The sequence below is a fragment of the Phalacrocorax aristotelis genome, chromosome 1, assembly GCF_949628215.1.
Source record: "Phalacrocorax aristotelis chromosome 1, bGulAri2.1, whole genome shotgun sequence".
Classification (NCBI taxonomy): domain Eukaryota; kingdom Metazoa; phylum Chordata; class Aves; order Suliformes; family Phalacrocoracidae; genus Phalacrocorax; species Phalacrocorax aristotelis.
Window position 1 is genome coordinate 101,027,431 of NC_134276.1, and position 21,762 is coordinate 101,049,192.

General features: G+C 36.2%; 1 protein-coding gene across 3 annotated transcripts in view; it reads right to left on the reverse strand.

The window, feature by feature from the left end:
- TTC3 (tetratricopeptide repeat domain 3) overlaps positions 1 to 21,762 on the reverse strand; it is a 62,863-nt gene that overhangs the window by 14,984 nt on the left and 26,117 nt on the right. For all 3 annotated transcript variants that reach the window (XM_075100232.1, XM_075100212.1, XM_075100222.1), the window contains exons 16-31: positions 21,068 to 21,128; positions 18,643 to 18,709; positions 16,391 to 16,528; positions 15,351 to 15,431; positions 14,527 to 14,639; positions 12,344 to 12,470; positions 10,652 to 10,774; positions 10,372 to 10,473; positions 9,662 to 9,754; positions 8,881 to 8,945; positions 7,334 to 7,470; positions 5,300 to 5,614; positions 4,372 to 4,635; positions 3,882 to 3,928; positions 2,184 to 2,240; positions 705 to 781 (exon numbers count right to left, since the gene is read on the reverse strand). In XM_075100232.1, coding sequence (XP_074956333.1) covers positions 705 to 781; positions 2,184 to 2,240; positions 3,882 to 3,928; positions 4,372 to 4,635; positions 5,300 to 5,614; positions 7,334 to 7,470; positions 8,881 to 8,945; positions 9,662 to 9,754; positions 10,372 to 10,473; positions 10,652 to 10,774; positions 12,344 to 12,470; positions 14,527 to 14,639; positions 15,351 to 15,431; positions 16,391 to 16,528; positions 18,643 to 18,709; positions 21,068 to 21,128 — 1,867 coding nt within the window. The remainder of the gene's footprint in view (positions 1 to 704; positions 782 to 2,183; positions 2,241 to 3,881; positions 3,929 to 4,371; positions 4,636 to 5,299; positions 5,615 to 7,333; positions 7,471 to 8,880; positions 8,946 to 9,661; positions 9,755 to 10,371; positions 10,474 to 10,651; positions 10,775 to 12,343; positions 12,471 to 14,526; positions 14,640 to 15,350; positions 15,432 to 16,390; positions 16,529 to 18,642; positions 18,710 to 21,067; positions 21,129 to 21,762) is intronic.

The following is a 21,762-nucleotide window of genomic DNA, read 5'->3' on the forward strand; positions in this document are numbered from 1 at the left end:
GTAATTCTTGTTCCTGAAAATAATTGTATTTTTCACATATACTGAAAACAGTATAGCGTATGGTAACGACATAGCGCATAAAATATACCCCAATAGCAAACTTTTTTCTAACAAGTAGAATAATCACTATCCCCAAATACTTAGCTGTTGAACTTATTAACAGACCTTTCACTAGCTAATAAATAAATAAATAGAAATGCTGCTGCCTAGCAGCTTTTACATCTATAAGGAAGAGCAAAACTGGACTCAGAATACAAGAATTTGACCCCTGATTAAACGCACAAATTCTGAGCAACGCCCTACAGATGATCTCAACTCAACATCGCAACCTGCTTGACATGGTATGGATGGAAAAGTTCAGTTGTGACTGATAGAGCATGTACACATATATTAACTAATTTCTTGCTACATTAAAATGGAAGATGAAGCAAGTAAGATCTTACTTGAAAGAACAGCTTTTGGCCAGGAAGATGTACTGGGCTGCAGCCTGGCAACCACTTGGTTACTTCCTACATTGTTAAGATCTTTAAAATTCTAGTACCCCTTACACTTGTCCTGGAAGCAGAGAAATAATGGCTCTACACAAGCTCATATCAAAAATACTTGGATGTTAACTTGGTGTTCCGAAGACTCTGTCTTCTCTGGTACCTGCAAAGCACTTTGGAGCTTGGGCAATAAAAGCAAAGATACATGGCGGTACTTACAAAGTATTTTCTTCTATAAATATATTATCTTCTTCTCGTGGTGCAGTACTGACTCCACTGGATAATACTAAAATAGACTAATTAAAAACAGATTATTGGCATTTTTTATCTCACAAAAGTATATGCAAAATGATCCACTGTAAAAACTAACTTGTTTATACTGATCCTTGTTCTGTAACTTTATCATGCTCAGATGCCATATTATGAACTGCAGAACTTAAGTACAATTATTGTACATTAAGTACAATTGTAATTGTAATTGTAAATTAAGTACAATTATAATTTCTTCTCCAGAACTTATTTTGCAAAGAGAATTTGGGAAATTCAGCCCAACCTCCCTCTTTCTTGTTGTTGTTGGTTTTTTTCTTTTTACCAATTTCATAAAAATCCTAGATTATCCTGATTTTTCACTGACTTTGGATTAAAAAAAACCAAACAGCACTACAGCTTCACTTTGTTAAGACTTCTGTATAACTCCTTTCCACTGACTTTCTAGGAATCTCTTCCTTTACATTTTTGAGTCTTCAAGCTTTAATAGTTTTACTACAAGCAAGTCTGAGTTATCCCTAGTTCCACATGGTTTTAATATGACACCTGTTATTCTTATGCTCACCCTTACAAATGTCTTAGTTGTCTTTTAATTTTTACTGTCTAATAACTTTAGAAATACACAGACTGATGAAAATAGGAAAAAAAACCCTTAAGTTTTCTCTTGACATTCCAGTAAAATTATAAAAAGGTACGGGCATGGAGGAAAGAAAGAAGGTTGTATCTGAAGCTTTCAACAGAGCAAAATCCTAGAAAAGCAGGATGAAAGACAGTTTAAGTTTCAGGTAGAATATTATTCCTAGCAAAATCTATGAAATGCTGGACAACTAATAACATTTTCCTGAACAAACAAACCATACACTTGCATCTTCATCACTGATATGTAAAAATTGTCAGAAAAGACAGCGAAGACATAATTTCAGAACTATTTCATGAGGGGTAAGGACACATTTTTCTTTCTCAAAACGTCTGGTAAAATGTCCTTCTCCAACTTTGCTGCTTATCAGTACTAAAGGAAATGAAGCATTAACTATTAATTACATAGTGCAGTCAGTTTACTGTATTCACAGATGCTTTGTGGGGTTTTTTTGTTTGTTTTTAATTTCCCCCGTATGAGAAATTAAGATTAAAACAGTCATTCAGAAGGAAGACAGTGGATAGACTGAACATACCGGTATCCAGTCAGAGCCAAATTTATTCATAAATAACTTTTTTTCTGAGTTTAGAAATACATTTTATACTGACAAATTGCTATTTTAACAAAAACAAACAACCCTGTAATAATTTAGTCTTAACAGCATTATTTTACTTCAGGAGAAACTACTTCATGAATGAGTCTCCAGAAGGTATTTAAGAAAACAGCCTCTAAACATCTGAATGCCAGCAATTCTAAAAAACTTATTTGTAGTAAGCAGCTAAAAAGTTACTGACCCTTGAGTCTTTTGAGTTCTTCTTCCTATTTTTGTTTTTAACTTTGATACCATTAGTCTGAAAGAGAAAAAGAAAATCATTGGGGTTTTCATTAGAACAAAATTACGATGCATTTCCAAAACCAGCATGTAAATTTTAAAAAGTTTCATGTTAAAATTCTCATCCTGGTTTGACCAGCAAGATTGACAAGGTTAGCCATGTAATCCCCGCCCCCCCACACTCCATGCCCAGCTGGAAAACACAAAAATACCCAGAGCTTTGCTAGACTTCATCCATTTTGTTCCTTGTCATCATTTTCCTCTTTAAACACATAGATTTTTAAAAACAGAATATTCTGTCGTTTCAGCATTTCAGATGCTTACTCATTACTTATAGCTGAAATTGCATATTTAAGCAGCTGTGACGTCCCATATACACAGTTTTGTTTGGGGAAAAAGCAGCAAACAGAACTGTCAAATGTTCTGGTCACTTCAGTTTTCTAAGGTATGCAATGATGAAGGAGCTAAAATGCATTTTCACTTTTTAATAGGACTGTGATTATAGATTTATATAACTCTACTAACAGTAACTTACAGTTTATTTTAGGATATAAGTAACACTGAAATAGAATTAGTTTTATTGCAACAGCTTTCATTTAATTCTTGGATTTCCAATTCACAAAATGAAAAATCAAGTTGTTTCACATCGTATTAGGATGTATATTAATTAATTAACTCTCAAGAGTTATTCTGTATCAAAAGTAAATCTTGGTTTTGTACAGATAAATTTATCTGCAGGCTAGGGTAATTTTAAATGAGAGTGCCTCAAACACATAATTAACCAAAAAAACTTAATATTCTGCCAATTAGAATGGATTTTAATTAAAATACTAATCAAAAAGTGGTCCAGAATTATGTACAGTTTAAGACTTACGTGTTGCATCTGAAAAGCATCTATAAATTGTAATGAACAAATGCAAAATATGTCTAACCCGCCTCAAATTTACTTTGCTTATTAGTTGAACAAACGTCAAACTCCCTTCCCATTTCTTGCTTTGGACTGTAAAATATACAGTACAGTTAGTGTCCAAAATTATGCATATTGAAGTTAAGCACTCTCGAGGAAGATTCAGTCTTCAAGTTCAGTTGTCATATGCAGATATGGCAGTTAGTAAGAGTCTCTCTGTTTGGAAATTGGGCACTTTTTTAATTCCCCAATGATAAATTGGGCACTTCTTTAATTCCCCAATGATAATTTTAAAGAGACTTTTTTTAAAGTTAACACCAAGCTGCTGTTATCAAGTAATATCTAAATGCTGTTCCCATGCACCTCATTTGCCTTATTTTCTCTGTCTAAAGGAAGTGACACAGGACATCAGTGTACCCTCATCTGCTTTCGCTACAACTTCCTCATCTGCATCCTTGAAATGCTCCTAGCCTAAAAAGTATCATGTCAGTTTGTGTTTTAACTAAACAGAAAACCCTAAACAAGTATTTTACTGATATAAGTTTAGGTAAATGGTACGTGGTCTTCAAACGCTTTAAGAAAAGGGAGGATGGGGAGAGAGAAGATAAAACAAAAGAGTAAATCTCTAATCAGGTTTGACAGATGATAATGTAAAATAAACCAAGAGATGCATGTGTCTATTGACTTTTGCATATTTTTAAAACATCATACTTGATTCTGAGTTTATACCAAAAAGACATTAAGTTCACTTACCGAACTATTTTCATTTCCCTGCTTCTTTAATATAATGGTAGGGTCATCTATTGAAAGGATAACAAAGTTATATAAATATTATTATATCTGTTTATGGATGTAACTTATAATTGTGAGCTATGAAATTACAGTAATTATTATTATTATCCTTTATCAAATACCACCAAAGCAGCTCAAAGGCTGTGGCTGCAGAATCTTTGTGCTTCAAACTGAAAGACAAATAGTTATTTTGGTTGGACAACTTATATGCAGAAAGGTAAACTCAGATGCTGGTTGTGGCACATGAAACAAAACAGCAGCATGTGATGTAGAAAAGGGTGGTTTGCCTTTTGAGCCCGTATTGCCTTGTAAGCACTGAACACAGAGGACCCCATATATTGAGGCAGTTAGTAGTTTGCTGAGGTTTCAGCCTTTTACAGAGCCTGTCAAATGTGGTGTAAAACCAGACAAAACCAAAGGCTTGTAAGGATGATGAACTTTGCATACTTACCCATTTTATCAAAGAATTCATCTAAAGCTTCGTGAAGAAATGGAAAATTTTCTCTGTTGTCTTCTAACAGCCATATAAAACAACGGGTTTTCTCTAGGGGTGGTTTTAAGAAATAATCACGAATTTCTTTGTCTTCAGAACTAGTTGTCACATGGTCAAATTTACTACCATATTTCTCATTCCAGAGTGTGGTTAAAATAGAAAGGTCAAGCTCTTTTAAAAATTGTCCATACTGAAGGAGAAAGTTCTTTGTAGCTGTCAGACCTAAGAGAGATTAGAAAAACCCCAACATTTCCTTCCAGCTTCATGGTTTTAGTGCTTACAGTGTGACATTCCTCTTCAAAGAGGAACAGTTTGTTCTAGAAACCAAATATACGGTAGCTGAAATAGATCATGTTAAACATTTAGTATCTTGAAAATGCAAACAAAAAAGATAAATGTAGTTTATATACGTTTTACTCTTAGTCAACACCAAATTATTATTTGTATAATAAATCTACATAAATTCCTTAAAGGACATGGAAGCAACAGAAGAGAATTAAGAACCCAAACCTTGTCCAAGGTTTTGGCATCTTATTAATTACACAAATATTATAATTTAAGTATTATTTAAGCCATTATAAAATATAAAGACATTAAAAAAATAAATCTGTTGAGTTTTCTCTTTCCTACATGGACAAAGTCCTGCCCACATTAGAATGTTTTACTTGCAGAGACAAGAGAGGTCGTTTCCATGTTACCAATGGTCGTACTTTCTTCTCTAGAAATCCTGGTTAAGGATCAAGTAAATGAAAAAGAAGAAAGCTTTACCTTCCCATTTAAAGTTAAGAAAGCAAAACTGGAAAATAGGGAGGTTAATTTTTCATCTCTAAACTGAACAATTATGAAAGGGTAAGGTCTTCTGCTATTACACAAACATATAGCCTACCCAAGTTGTTAAGATGTTTCAGCCACTTGTGTAATTTGGGATCCACCTCTTCCAGCTCACTCAGCACGTGGATAAAAGCCCTTGTTTTTACTCTGTTTTTTTCATGAATTAAGTAACTGATGAGCTGCTCCATCACTTCATGTGACATGCTGCTAGTTTTGGAATATGACATGTAATCCTCCTCGCTGATTACAAACCATGAAAGTAATTCCTTTAATAGTTTGGAAGCATCACCAACAGCTGTTTTTATTTGCTCAGCATTTCGACTGATATGCTGCAGGACTCGATCACCAGCATACAAATCCTGAACATAACCTATAACACGATTTAAAAAAAAAAAAAAAAAAGAAGAAGATTTTGTGTCTGTTTGCCACAATTAAAAACATGAACTTTGAAGTACAGATAATTTGGACTAAGTTGTGTTTTTAATTATTTGCTTTATCACACCACTGAAAATTACAGAATATGTAACTTTCCTTATAAACTAGCCTTAGTATTATGAATTTGACACAACATTGTTTTAAATTCGGTTTACACAAAGAAAAAGTCCTTAGCACCTTAACTAGACCCGGGAAAAAAAAGTTACCAGCCAGTAACGGTGGCTTCAAGCAATTGTCTATACAGATTTATCTGTGTGGGCTGCATGCCAGCCATGACATGCAGCTGCATGCCAGCCAGAGACAGAACTCCCCCAAGCATCAGTTCCCAGAGCAAAGGCACACTTCTCAATGCTCACCATACACCTAGTAGCAAACCTTTGCCCTGACCCTGCTGCTGGTTCTTTGTAGAACAAGAATGAAAAAGATCCCTGGCTCATATCTGCCTTCATCTTTCATTATTCTTCAAGATCACACGTTTACAGAATGCCACTTTCAGAGCTTAACTGACAGCAACTATAGAGAAAAGATGTAGATCTGAAAAGAATTTTTTTAAAAACAAAGCACTACATACTATACCTAGAATAATTAAGCATTCTAACACAAACAGTTCCAAGCATATTAACAGATTCAATGAACTCTACATGTATAAGTCACGCCTGAAATTATCCTGCAGACCTCTGCATTAAAAACCTCTGTATCTTACAAATGCGCACTCAACCAACCACTCCTCTCACTTGTGCTCCTCTCCAATTTACAACCAATTTGTTCTTGTTTGAAGGTAACTATGGCTGCTAAAAACTAAACGAAAAACCCTTTATGGTCTAGCTCTCCCCTGAAAATTGGCTTCTCAACCTCTCGTCAGCTTGGGAGACTAAATTAGATGGTTTTTTTTAAAAGACTTCCTCACAAAATTTCCCCAAGTGAAAAAACAGGGTAACATATAGCTTATCTCCAAAGACATGAAAGACTTCAATTTTACCACAAAATTAACTCAGAACAAATTTAAAAGGTTGGCCAACACCAATTAACATAAGCACTATTTTAAAGCTAATAATACAGACAAAAAATAATTAAAAAGTCACCCATTTTTATTTGCACTCTAGATTGCCCCAATACAAAATACAGTGGGAAGTTCACACCTCTGAAACACAGAACACTGCAGACCAACATAACTGTAACACAAAAGCTGAAGCATTAACTGACTATATACTGACAGGTTGAAGTATTTTATTTTCCCCTATCCTCTGAAATATACTTTTCAAGTCAAAACTGCATTTTCTGCAGTTAGGATATTGTTCTGTCTTTATCTGAAATGCAGTTCTGATTTTTTTTTCTGTAGCGGTGTCCTAACTTGTTTGGCATAAAGCTTTTTCTGAAACCACTTTTAAATAGATTAACTTGGAATTTGAGACTGTGCCCTCTTCAGGCTGCTTCTTCATGAACCAATAAAGCACGAAGAAAGGATTTCTAAAGGAACTTAGTTGTACACTAACTTCTTACAGAACTGAAATAAAAGTAATCTTAAGTAAAAATGCAAATCTTTAAAGGAGGGGATTATGTTCAATATTAGTATTCTGCTATAATTTGACTTGGGACATTCAGAATGCTAATCATGCTACTTCACGATAACTTAGAACAATATATTTCCACATACCACTGTGATGTTTGTATTGAGATGGTTCGTTTCCCATCTGGTTTTCTTCTATTTTCTTTTTAGCAGAATTCTGTGCCTCTTCTCGTGCACGTTTTCTTCGTAATTTTTTTTCTCGTTTCATTTTTAACTTCCTAAGACTGAATAAAAGTGATTAAGCGAGGAGCATAACATTAGTTAGATAAGTTGCCAAATAAGTTAGGCATTTCTCAGTTACTTTTCATGTCTTACAGTAGCTATAAGCTACGTTCTACTATAAAATATTATGTTGAAAAGTACAAATATAATAAAGCTAGGTTTTATTTAGAAGTTAAGACGACAAAATTTCATTAAAGTTTCATAAAGATCAAGTATGTAAATGTAAGAATACCCTCAAGATGCAGTAACTTTTACTCCCGTTAATGATGTCTGAATTAGGATTAACTTAAATACTATCAGGTTTTTTTTCTTAATTTATAACTCAGCCTTTTGAACCAAATATTAACATTTGCCTTCCTTAACTTTTAAAAGTCAATTTTGTTCATCCTCTCAGCATGATTGCTCATTGCCTATAAACTCACTTAACCAAAATGTGTAAACTCAGTTAAGTCAAAGGCACGTGCATCAACAACAGAACTAGCATCATTATATACAGTTTTTATTTATACTTCTAAACATTCACACAAGGTTCGTTAGACAGTAAGTGCTGTGGAACAGTGGCATTCAACTTAGCCGCGCAGCCATACCTCTCCCATCCAGCTAAAAATCTTGCCAAGTTTCTTCCCTCCAGCAAGGGGAAGGAATAGAACAATGCTTGCAATCTCAGACTGAAAATACAGGTGGCATTCTAATCTAGATACCCATGTAGTGAAAGTCAAGTGTAATTAAGACACTCAATCCATCAGGAAGAGCAGACACCCATTCTTTTAGCATTCCAATTGTTAACTATCTTGGCACAAATGAAAGACGTGTATAGACAGCGAAAGTAAAGAAACAGTCCTCAAGTTCTGCACACAGCCTCCAAATCACTCTTTCCCATGTGTTACTTCCCTGCCCACAGACTTCACAACAAAATTAGGTTTCACGTAAAAAGGCTCAAAGATGACTGCAGCAATTTATAGTCAACTATTGGTTCAAATTGCCATGAAGTCAATGGTGCAATGGACAACATATCCCTCAATACAGAGGTGTGGGAAATCAGATTTACATCAACTCATATCCCGTATATCTGAAACCAGTTTCCTGTGGCCAAACAGAAAATGTTGTTTTTAAAGAACTGTATGACCACCAGAGAGCTGCCAATAATTTATTCAGCAATAAAAGTTAACACCCTCCTGTGGACATTATGGATCTGTAGCTCCGTATCTTCTTTTACAAGTCAATTTAAATGCTTTTATAATTTGATCATAACATATTTTATTAGACTTTTTAGTTTATCAGAGGCAAAGGGCAACAATAGCTTTCCAAAGTATTTCTGCTATTTTAACAGCTCTTAAAGGCATGAAAACCAATCCTAGAGAAAACTGGTTCTCAAATTGATTCAACTTAGTTTTAAACAGTAGAGAGCTTACCTTGAACATTTCTGTTTAATACAGGCTCTTGGTGGTTCCTTGGTTTTTGTGATTTTTTGTTCAAACTACCAAAGTAAGTGACATCATATTAATTAAATTTGGGGTTACAATGCAACATTGCTGTACTCAAAACCCAGGAACATTTGATGCTTTGGAAAGCAGTGAAAGTAATACAAGAGAGATAATGCAGCCTATATAAGCCTCATGAAGGTCTATGTAAAATTATCTCCTCTGCTATGACTTGGTATGTAGCAATACTCCTTTTTCCACAGAAAAGACAGGTTGAAAGGCAAAACAAAGTCAGGAAGAACTGGAGGCTGTTTTGCTTTACCAGTGGGCAGGAAGCAAACTTCACAATCTCTCTCTCTCTTTTTTTTCTATTTCTTCTCACAGAACAGTGCTGCTCTGGGAAGAAGTATCCATCTTCCCGTGACTCTGTACAGGGTAAGAGCACTGTTCCAATACAATTACTTCTTTTAGCAAGATTAGCTCTGAGTTAAACTAACAGTTCCTTTCAAGTTGCATGAGCTAAATATAAAACGAAGCTCCAGTTCCCATCCACAACAATTCTAACCAATACCATAAGGTAATGTCTGCTCCACCAGAAGAACAGGTAAGGAAATAATAGGTAATTAATATTCCTAAATAATGCTCAGATTCTGTAGTTAAGACAGCATATTACTTATGTGCTTGCAGTTACATTCTCATCTTCCCTTTATCTCCTTAATCTTTAAAATATTTACTTTGGTAATTGTCATAATTTATATTAACATCTACTTACTTCACATTTTACCAGACCAGAAGAACTGAAAATAACTATTTTTGAAATAAGGCCTGTACAATCAGGAGTGAAACACAATTCCTGAAGAAAATCCTGTAGGAGAAGATACATACAACAAAGACGTTGAAGTTAATAAAAGCTAGGACAGTCCTAAACTCTTACCTGATGAGGAAAGCAAGTAACAGCTAACTTGGCAAAGACTGCAAATCAAAAGGATCCTAGATCTGCAGCATATACCTGTTATTCCCAAAGCTTTAGCAAAGCCCCTCCTCCTCCAACTTCATGTTCAATAGTCAACTTTAAGAATATTCTTTTATGAGTTCATACTCCGCCTGGATTCCCTTCATTTCATACTGGCTGCCGATAATGTATTTTGTAAAATTCCTGTAGACATACTCAATGTTGAACTGTTGCTTCAACAGCAAGACTGTAGAAGGAATAAAACTTCCATATGGGAAGACATAAATGGTGCAATATAAGCAGGCTAAGCATAGTAAGCCTTCACACAGACAGGCCTTTCTTCTGTAGGCAACAGCAAGCTTTACTCATACTTGCATGTTGGACAATTTAGCAGGAGATGGCTGTTCCCTGACTCTCCTCCTGCCATTGTCACACAGGTGAAACATCAGGCTGTAGCACTGCACTTAACAGAAACCAAAGGAATGCTATAATCTCGACAAGAAAAAATAAAACGCTGACACAGCTCTTACCTTATCATTTTTATCACTGTAGTTTGTGGTTTTCAACTTTTTCCAACAGCTGATATGAAACTCCACTCTACATTGCTGACAGCAAGTAATACGTATAAAACCCTAATGTCGAGAAAGAATATGAATTTAACGTCTTTAAAAAAACCCAGAAAACAGTGCACAACTTCACAACAGGCAGAATAAGATGGTGTGTTCCAGATAGCTCTTTAATATGAAAGGGGGCAGAAAACAAGTAAACATGAGGTTTTATTTCCCAAACCCTTTTAAACTAAAAATTTACCTTAAAGTCTGGGTCTGTAAAATATATTTGGATTTTGGAGTGGCCATGGCATTGCTGATATCGACAAATTGCATCTGGTTCTGGAGGGAACTTGCATTCCTCAATACAATTCTTTAAAATCAACTGAGAAACACAAAAGGATATAAGACAAAATGCACAGAAAATAGGAAAAGTTTCACTATATACTTACAAACTTCTAGGCAACTCTGCAGTGAAACACACGTCTCTTTTTGAACAGCAGATGACTAACACCAAAAGAACAACTCTTTTCTAGTGAAAGCTATGGAAGATTGTCCTTTTATGGCAAAATATTCAAAAGCTCATTTGAACCGCTATCAGCTTCCCTGCATACAGGTTTGTCTTGGATGAATGTTTTACATGCTGACCCATACCAAATACATCAGAATATAGTAAGTTTTCCATTGCCAAAACGATGAGCCAGATTACTTGGATAACGTAACAAAAATGGAGTGCCTGCTCATTTCCATGGTTTCCCAGTGTTTCAGGAGTGCCTCACCTGGGATCTGCATTACAGGATCAAGTACATTCCCAGGGATAGCTCAAACCTGGCCCTGCACTGGAGCGAGTGAGATTTCCCAGAATAGCAACTGAGGTAAAGACATTTCCGTGGCTTTATGTAATGTCAGTTCAAGTCCTACAGGGTTGGCATAGAGCCCAAATTAATAAAATATTATTAGAAACAAACAGACCACCAGTTACAGCTTTTCAGATATTTGCATTATGCTCTCCAGAAGCCCCAGACCCCTGATATATTACTCTGGCCAGACTACTGTGGTGCCAGCTGGGGGTCTGTAAGAAATCTTTAGGTCAGTTTTTGTTCAGGAAGAAACAGTACTGATGCTGCCACCAGAAATTAAACAGGTCAGTATAGTATAGCCAAGTTCATACACCAAATAACCTCGCATGTTCTGTGTCAAACTGCCTCTGTGCAGAGAAGTTCATGCATCTTGCCTCTCATAACTTGGTTTATCCAGAAACCCTTCACAAATAACAGTGACTCAATTATAGTTTAAAAACAATAGTAATTAATAATAGTATTTAAAAAGAAAAAAAGGTGTTCGGTGCGAGAAAGCAATTTGTGGTGTCAAAACCACAAGCTAGATTTTTCAAGTCAAATGGAGAATTTTACAAAGAACTACAAAGTCAAACTCTCTTATTTTTAAATATAGCATCACTGCTGAAATTTTCAACTTCACATTTTTGCTAATTCAAATTTTATCTGGTTCTTTCTAGCATTACGTTGTGTATAGATTCACATCTCATTAAAGTTTGGTAAAATGCAACTAAGAAGTTAACACATTATGAAACGCTTGGAGCAGCTTAGAATCATGGTATTTCATAGAACTACCCAAGCACAGAGCCTGACACAGAGCCCCCGCCCTTGTGCTGTAAATGGGATGCCTCCCAGGTGTTGAAATTTGTCACCACAAGAAGAGTTCTGCTCTACAACAACCAGGCCTTGGGGCTGGCAACACTCTCGACAACGAGCAGCAGTGGTTGCACTGGCTGCTTCAGGCTGAAACCTCCCCTTCAACCCCCATCTTTCTTTGGCCCTGACCATGGGGAGGCAGGGAAGAAGATGACAATTTTTTTTTTTTTTGGAAAGGCCATTTGACAGAACACATTTTTATACACGCACACCCTTTTTTGTTTTTTTTTTTTTAAACATACCTGTAGGTTCTCTGTTCGTGTCTCTTCAATGACCTGAGAAGATGTGGGCCAAGTTAATACTCCAGGTACAATCTTGTGATTAACCATTGTTTGTGATTTCATGAACTGATCAAGCGCATCTGAAAATCTGAAAGTTTGAAACAGGTACAGCATGTTCAGATCATATATTATTAACTTCTACATGGCCTCTAATAGATTCATGATTTATTTTATGATCCAAGGAAAAAAATGGTAACTGTAGGGGTATGTGGAATGAAAATGTATATTCACTAGTGACCTTCAACCCTGACCAGCCAGGGAGGAGGCACAGAACACTGCTACCTGACCTTGTATTTTACATGAATTCAGGTAGTGCTATACATGGGAGCTGCTCTGCCTGGGATAGATTGGGCAGCTGTGTTATGTGTGTACGCACCTCTTTGGGACACACATGCAGCCTCACTACAGGTCAAAACTGCCAATGGAAACAACAGCCACATCCGTGGGACTAGGACGCAGACACCTCCTGGATCTCAGACTGCACCTGGCTACGCTGCAGCAGTGGGAAGGAGGAATCCCCTCTGAGCATACAACACTCTGAATAGGTGCTTTTAGATGTTCCACATGAGGAGGGCTTAATGTTTAATAACAAACTTATATGATTTATTTAGCATTGTATTGGGTTTACGTAGCAAGGTTGGGTGGGGGATGGGGGCCAGTGTTGCAGGGGCAGCCTCAGTGAGGAGAAGCCAGGGCTGCCCCATTCTGGACTCAGCCAGTTCCAGCTGGCTTCAACGAACCCACCACAGGGCACAGCTGAGCCCCTCAGGCAAGATGGTGGCACCTCAGCAAAAGCATGGGTAAGAAAGGCAAAACATACTGCACAGCTGTGAGGAATAAGTAAAAAAGTGTGAGAAACAGCCCTTCAAGCACCAAGGCAAGAAGGAGGAGGTGCTCCAGGCACAGAGAAGAGAGTCCCCTGTAGCCTGTGGAGGGGGCCCTGCTGGACCAAGTAACCACACTGCAGCCATGGAGGCCCCTGCCAGAGTGGATGGATGTGCCCCAAAGGAACTGTGACTGTGGAGAGGCCCCATGCTGCAGCAGGGGAAGAGTGCGTGGACAAAGGAACAGCAGAGAGGAGCTGTTATTACAGATAGGTGACAATCCCCATTCCCCATCCCCCTGGTGCCAGTCTAGGGAGAATTACGTAGAGGAACCAGTAATGAGGAAGTAAAGTTGAACCTGAGATAAAGGGGAAGTAGGGGGAGGTGATTTAAGTATTTTTACTTTGTTTCCACCATCCAACTCTATTTTAAATGACAAATTAAATTATTTTTTTCCTCAAGTTGAGTCTGTTTTGCCTGTGAATGTAATTAGCAAGTGATCTCCCTCTCTCTATCTCAACCCCTGGGCTTTTTCATCTTATTTTCTCCCCCTCTCCCATTGAGGAGGGGGAGTGGGAGTACAGCTGGGTGAGGGCCTGGCAGCCAGCCAAGGTCAACCCACCGCAGGAATTACAGGGGATTTTGATTAGAGCAATACAGTGTGATATACTGAAATAGCAACACAAGCATAACAGCAATTGCAATATACAATTGAATCAATACAAACATGATTCCCATTACCCGTCTCTATATGCTTACCGTCAGGGCACTGGGAAGAAATACTGCCAGGAATATGCAGGTTGAAGCCAGCTCAAGCCCTTTGCTCTCAGTTTTATTAGTTATCCAGTTTCTGCACTTTATGTTCAGCTGAGCCACGCATACACTCCCCCCTCCTCCCCATGCTAGCTCAGGAAGACACTACTCTTTATCTGTCTCAGGGAACCCGATGACTCACTTGTGCAGCCACCTTATCTAAAACCAAGGTTATGCTCCAGCCTCCCTGGCGTTGAGATAAGTTAAGCTTTCTTTACGATACATTTTTCCCTGAGATCAGTGGGTTTTGCCCTTCTCCTGTGAGCTCTCCTACACTGTAGGGGTGTGCTAATTGGTCATATCCCCGTGTCCTGGAGCCCGCTTGCTTCGGTGGCTTCCATTGCATCCTTAGCCATAACAAACTTACAACAAACAAAGTTGTAATAAAAATCAGTCTGATGTATGAATTTAGCCATTAAAAAGGAATAATTAAAAAACCACCCACACATGGTTTCTGAAATGAAAATATGTTTTGCATCAAATATTGAAGCTTTGTATTATACCAACCTGTTTTGCCTGAGGTATACTTTTCCAATTCCATAGTATGCCAAACAACTAAATCGTTCTTCCTGGTACTGTTCAATTATTTTCTTAAACTGGACTTCAGCTTTTGTTAATGCCTTCAAAATAAATTTAAGAGAAAAAATATGTGACTTTTCTACAAGGTTTTCTGTTTTCCTCTGCTTTTTTTGCTCCAGTAGAGTGGGTCAGTATGCCTTATTCCTTCATCAGCCTTATCAACAGCAAAGGAAATTAAGCAATCTTATCACACACACAGTCTTCCCTTTTTTAAAAAAAGAAACTTATTCTGTAAACACACACTCCCCCTGAAATACTGAAATTAAATTTTTGAGATCACCAAGCTACAAACACCCAGACATTTTAAATTTCATTGTAAGACACTGAATATTTTTAGATACTGCAAGGGGGGAAAAAACCAAACAAAAAACCCCCAAACAACCAACAGGCCTGTTTTGGTGTTTTCTAGAACCAAAAGCATTATCTTTCTCTTGTTATAGAAGCAGAATGTTGGTGTTGGAAAGGCTAGTGCATAACCACATTACAAGAAAGTAGAAGAAAAATAGTTGGCTATACTTCATTAACACTCAAGAATCTCACCTATAAGCTTAAAAAGAAATTTTATTTGGTAGCTTAATTTATCCAAAACAATTAAAGATCTAGTCTCATATTAAACTGTATGATTTTCTAGAATGTGACAAAAGCTTTCCTTCCCCACTCATTTTATGTCTGTTAAGAAGAGACAAAAATGGATGACCAATTACCTAAACTATTATTTTTAATAAAATCAATATAGTGGCTTAATATCATACCTCAGGCTGTCCTATTCCAAGAAGAGCAGTGGCATGTCCATAGATGATTACAACATAATTAATAATACGAAGATTCAGTTGCTGCAAATAGAGACAAATTATAGTAGTAACACACACAAAAACACTTTGCTTGTAACTAGAACATCACTGTCTACCACGAATTGAAGATCTTCACTACAACAGAGATAAGAAACACTCTTCTCATCTTTCTTACCACAGCCTCTACCCAGGTCTATGTTAAAATTCCTGCTGGTCATTTGGGACCTGAAACATCTGCTTATAGAAATGCTATAACTACAGCCCTTACTATGTTGACCTCATGTAGTGTAGTGTCTCTTTGCTATATTTTATGTTCAGAATTGTGTAGATTTTCTTTTAAATAAATTTAAAAGAACCAAACCAAAACCCAGAACTTTTTCTTCCTAATAAACTAGGTCACAATTCCAGATGGATTGGTGAATTATTGCTTGGACAGACTTTTTGTTGGCATTGCAACAGACTTTACTAAAATGTGCAACACATGTAATACACATTGTCACACAAAACTTAATACTACAATAATTTAAGGAGATCTAGGATGGCAAATGGGCCAGTGGCTGATTGGACAGATACATATACACAGAATTTCACAGTATTTGCCATCAAGAGTCATCTAACCTGAAGAATATAAATTCTTTTTACCTTACATTATTATGAATAAAGGTTAAGCTGCCAATGGACAGTAGTTTCTTATCAAACAAGATATTTTATAAGAATATCTTATTCTTATAGGAATATTATTTTGGTAAATGTTTTTTAGATTGCATTTAGAAGTGCATGTATATGCTGAACATTACAAAAAATACATCCTATGCTACTGTCCTGTTCTCATTTGTAAGGTCCTTGGCATATATATCAGCGAAACACCTGGCACTGTAGTCAATATCACAGGCCACAACCCAATAATAATTATTATTTTGGTGGAAGAAAAGAATGAAACATGATATTGAAAGCATACACTTCAATTACTCTAATAAAGTAAGTTATTCCTCTCAGTTTACCTTTAATTCTGAAGGTTTTAGCATGCTTAACAATTGTGAAAAGGCTTGTTCAGCACTGTGACACCGCTGGTCCATCAAGGCTGTGTAACCATCATGAACAAGGGACTTAACTGCTTCTGGCAACATAGTAAAATCCACCTAAAATATTTAGGAAAACAGTAAGACCAAAAGAAAACCGCCCTCTTCCTCCACCCCCTCTTTATTTTTTTAAAGCAAGCAAGCTATTTGCTAAAATACTTATCCAACAGACAACTGTTAAAATTCTGTACTTCCTACAGTTTTATCACAATCTCACTTTTAAAGCAGCAAATCAGGTACATTTTTATAAAAGTCTGCTTTAATTTCAACTTCTAAAAACTTAAGATTGTCATGGACCCGTGGCTGCTAATGTCTTAAAAATCTAGTTTTTGTTCTAAGCGTAGATCCTTCTCTCCAGAAAGTTTGAAGTTTAGTTCAAGCATCATTTTAATCCTTCTTACAAGTACAAATAAAAAAAAAACAAACAAACAAAAAGGCCAGACATGCTTTTCCCAACTTGCACATTCCAGCTGGTGTACAAACACCTTTGAAAAACCTGAGAACTATTTGATTCTGCCTACACTTTCTCGCCATCTAGGTTAATAGTTAATGCTAGAAGGTTTTGGATTGCATTATATTATTAGCCTTTCACTACAGATACTTCCTAAAGGCTGCAGGAATTTCCAGCAGTGAGACTGAAAATCAAGGCAAGTAGTTGCAGAATTAGGAACTTCTATTCTCTTGATCTGTTAAAACGCTAAAATAAAACTAGCTTTGAGAAGTCAGTCATTGTGCCAGGGTAGAATTACTTCAATTATTTGAAAAAAGCTGCTCCACCACCTACTCCTGCAATCACAAGCAACAAACAAAGAACAAGGAAGTTCACCTGTATATTTTAGGCCACTACCTCATCTCAGTATGAATTAATCTTCAGTGTGAAGTAATCCTGCTTTACAAGCTTTTCATTAACTGCCTTTCCTCTACCTTGGTACATTAAAATTTAAGCCTGGGATTCTGAATGCAGGGTTGTGGGCAGGAAGAAATTGTAAGAATGGGAAGAATGGACCATAATACTTTTCAGTTGCCTGATTGCTTTTTTTTATTAACATTATTCTAATGGGGTATTTAATGGTATTCCTGTGAACTGAATTAGGCTTTTGACATACTAAGTGTAATGCATGTCCTGAATGTATTTTCCTGAGCATCTATGAATTTTGATCTTCCTTTGTTTTCATCCTCTCAACCAACCAAAAACGATAAACGTAAGAAAATACCCATGATCTAAGGGCAGTTATAAAAGCGGCAGTGACGATGAAAACTACAAACAGATACAGAAAAAAACAAAATGCAGCAATTAAGACTTATTTTAATATCCTAGAAGTATTAATACAAGGTAATGCTGTCAGAGCATATAACTGTAGAACAGAATAAATTATATTAATTTAATATTAAGCTATATGACATATGAAGCTGATTAAGCCAACTAAAAACATTACTTTCAATACTAGTAATTCATTAGCCTTACAAAAATAGGTATTTTAAAGGAATTAAGGGGTCTAAGTGCAGGCAGCCCCTGCACCTTCTTCTGAATCCAGTTGTCTCTTATGAGGTAATCAGAATGAAGATTTCTGGTTTCTACTTTCTACTTCCCCAAACTAAACAGAGAGGAAATGATTAATCATGCATGTCCCCATGATTTTGTTCAAGAGCCGTGGGATGCTCATCATTCATTACTGATAAGACCTGAGGAGAAGTAGTCTCAATTTATTCATTTTCTAGCATTTTAAACAGCCATTCAACAAAATGTTCTTAGATTATTTCCAAATGTATGGATCAAACACAGGAAAACGTATTTAGTCAGAATTTTGGGAAGGGTATTACAAATCCCTAAATGATTCCCAGCGATTTTTGTAGTTTTTCTTACAAATTAAGATACAAGGGAGCTATATTACTAACTCATGTTTCCAGCTAAGTTATTCTATGACCACACTGAGTTTTGTTACACTAGTTTCCACTGTGAGGTCTTACAGGAGGGAAAGGAGGAGAAGCAAAAAGATGACTAACAGCAACAAGTCAGTATAAGCCAGTATAATCACATAATCTTTGTCTCCTGATAAAAGCCAGACTAAGCATGAAGTGGTAAATTTTTTCATTAATCAGAATTTTGGACAGTGTTACTAAAAGTTGACAAATCGTTTGCAGTTAAGGTCGTATGTTAGTCAATTCCCAGTTACCTGTTGCACAGTACAGAAGAGTTTATCTTGGATGGCTTTAGACTCTACCTTCAAATCAAGGCGATCTCTACAAATAACAGGACAATGGCATCGTGAGTTTGTACGTGTACTTTATATGGAATCTTATTTTCAATAAACAGAAATTTCTGCGCTTTTATCACCCACATCACATTTGCCTACATGCTAGAGATTATTATCGCACACTTTCACAATCGCAGTAACAAGTACTGTAAACACTATCAAGAATTATAATACTATTCATATAGTTCATCTAGTTCTGGCTTGGGAATCACTAGGGCTTCAGGGAAGTAGGAGTCTTCATCATTTTATTTGTTTTCTTTTATCTTCTCCACCTTATTCTCGGCTGAGTTGATCTTATGAAGGGGTGGGATAGGTGACTAGAGAACTTCCCTATACCAAAGGCAGCAGTATAAGGTGCTTAGGTCTCTTTCCCCTTCTCTATTCTTCCTATCCTAGCACAACCACCGCTTAAAAATCAAATACGTGTAGCAGCTATGCATGGTGGGGTCAGGGAGAGCAGAGGAGAGAGTAACAAATTTGTTCTTCCCAGCTCTTCCTTTCCACTACTGCAGCAGAAATGCCACACACAACTAGAGAACAGACAAAGCCTAATGAAGAGGCAAGTTATTGCTTGACATTCTAAACTAAATCCTCAATGCTAAGATTGATATTCAATCCTTAATGTCACTATATTGCCTGTTGCTAACATACATTCAGTTCTGGCCCACATTCAAAGGCATCAAACACTCATCATCTGAGATAAAATTCTTTACCATGTCAGAGGATTCCGTAGATTTTTGGAAGCGAAGCGACTTGCTAATTACAGAAATGGAAATAAGATTGTGACTGACCATGCATCCCATTTCACTGAGAAATACTGTATTTTTTTGTAGGCCTAATAAAATTCCCTGTGAGAGACGCAGTTTTGCAGATGGTTCAGTGACTTTAAAGGATTTGTTCTCATAGGGAATTCTAATGTTTTTCCCTCCCTTAAAGTGAAAGGAGAAAGAAGTCAGTGGCAACCCAGTTAAACAACAAATGATCTCTCCTGTAATGAAGTTTCAACTGTCCTAGCTACAGTGGTATTCAAAAGGAGTTACGGGAAAACAAAAGGATTGTACTGTAAGAAATATAGATTAAAAGATGGTAGGCTTTGTTGTCATACTTTGATTAGAACTGGGGATAATCAGGTCCAGCTCCCCAGTTCCCTAAAGGCTGGGACTCTTCTACATGAAAAAATCGGCCTTTAAAAACTATTACTTAATGGAAACTTTTCTATTTCAATATAAACAGCTTATTTTGCTGTACCCCTCATCTGTTTTTAATCATCCCGAATACAACTGAAAGAACACTAGCTGAAGAAGCATACAAGCAAGAAAGTAGAGTCAGAGCTGTTCGCCTAATTTCACAGCTCAGGTTAAACCACTGAAAGCTTCCATTCTGCATGGCCTTAAGTAGTAAATCATCATTTGCCTCAATCATCTTAGAAATAAGTCAGTAGTAACAGTTCTTTACACCTTAACTACCTATTAGATGAGGAACTACGTTGGCAAACAGAATCACCTATAAATGGAGCAATTTCCCCAGATTTTTTTGGAGCTTGCTGGACCCAGTATCACTGGAAATAATTATTTCTTTTGTTAAACCTTGCTTTAAATGTTGTAACAGATGAAAGTATAAGTTTTGTCGATAAAAATCTATAGTTCTTTTTATCTCAACTAATTGAATTTTGGCCCCAAACCATCAAACATACTCATTTACATTCAGCATGCTCTAGTGGAAGTATTCACGTAAAGATAGATATTTATACGCTTTAAGCGAAGATTCAAGCCTAAAAACAACTAAAGGACTTTTTAGGCAAAAGTTCTTTTCCAGTATTCAATTCTGAGACTGACTTAGAATGCTCTCCTCACAGTCAAATCTCTTCTTCTTAGTAAGCACATGAAGTGTCAGAGAAGTTTTAAAAATTATTTGGTACACACAGCAGAACTAGTACAAAGAGGCCTTGAAAGTTTCAGTGTAACAATTGGAGCAAGATTCCTATTATCTCTTGCTGTAAAGGAAGCACATTTTTTATTATGGCTATACTGCATAATTTGTTTTTGGCCAACAGTTTTTAAAACAATGGTTATTGTAGTTACACCTTCATTTACTAAAATTCAACTAAGCTTTAGAAAATATTCAGTTTTCAGGTAATAACTCAGGCTCTTAGCAAAAACTGGAATTTTGTGAACTTTAATCAGTTATCTTAACATAAAATATATCCTAAAGAGCACGTAAACTGTGCAAGCAATGAAATTAGCAAAGAGCAAGCAGCAACTCAAAGTTGCATTAACTCCTTTTTCAGTGCTATATAAAGTAACACAAAATAGTGTTTATTTTTTGATTTATTACAAATTCTTACCTCGTCTTTTCAGAGTCACCAGGTTTGGTTTTTGGCCTTCCTTTGTTTTGATGACTTTGGCCTGTAATGAGAAAAAGTATATCAAACAAAATGATCATCACCTAAAACAAAGGAAAATACAATGTGCTCGGAACTTCCATTTTGCTTTACAAATAATAGATCTTAAACATCTACAGTATCAAAAACTAACAAAACCAAGAAGTTTTTCAAAAAGTCACCTTTGTTACAGTATGAATTTGATATTGTTTTATTAATTAGAATAGGATTTTATTAATCCTATAAAGATACTTCACATAAACAGAAGAATCTTTAAATTCTGCAAGATAGGATATGACTCTACTATATTGTAACAACTATTTAAGTGGACTCCAAGCTAAAGAAATCAGTATGTTATACAAAACCACAGTTGATATTATTCACTATTAGTGGATAACTAGAATTTTTAAAGGGAATAATAGATCACTAAGGATGTTCCAGTTTGACTACAGAAATTTTTCAGAGAGAGTCTACTACTTCTAAAATACATTGCTAAAGAAGTTCAACTCACGTTAATCTTAGAAATGTATCTGAGTTGGACCAAGATAAATGTCCCTGATTACAAAATGAAAATGTTTGATGATGTGGAAATACTGGATCAGAAAGACAAAAAAGAACCTATCATGTAATACCAATTCATTTTTAACTCTGAAACTTGA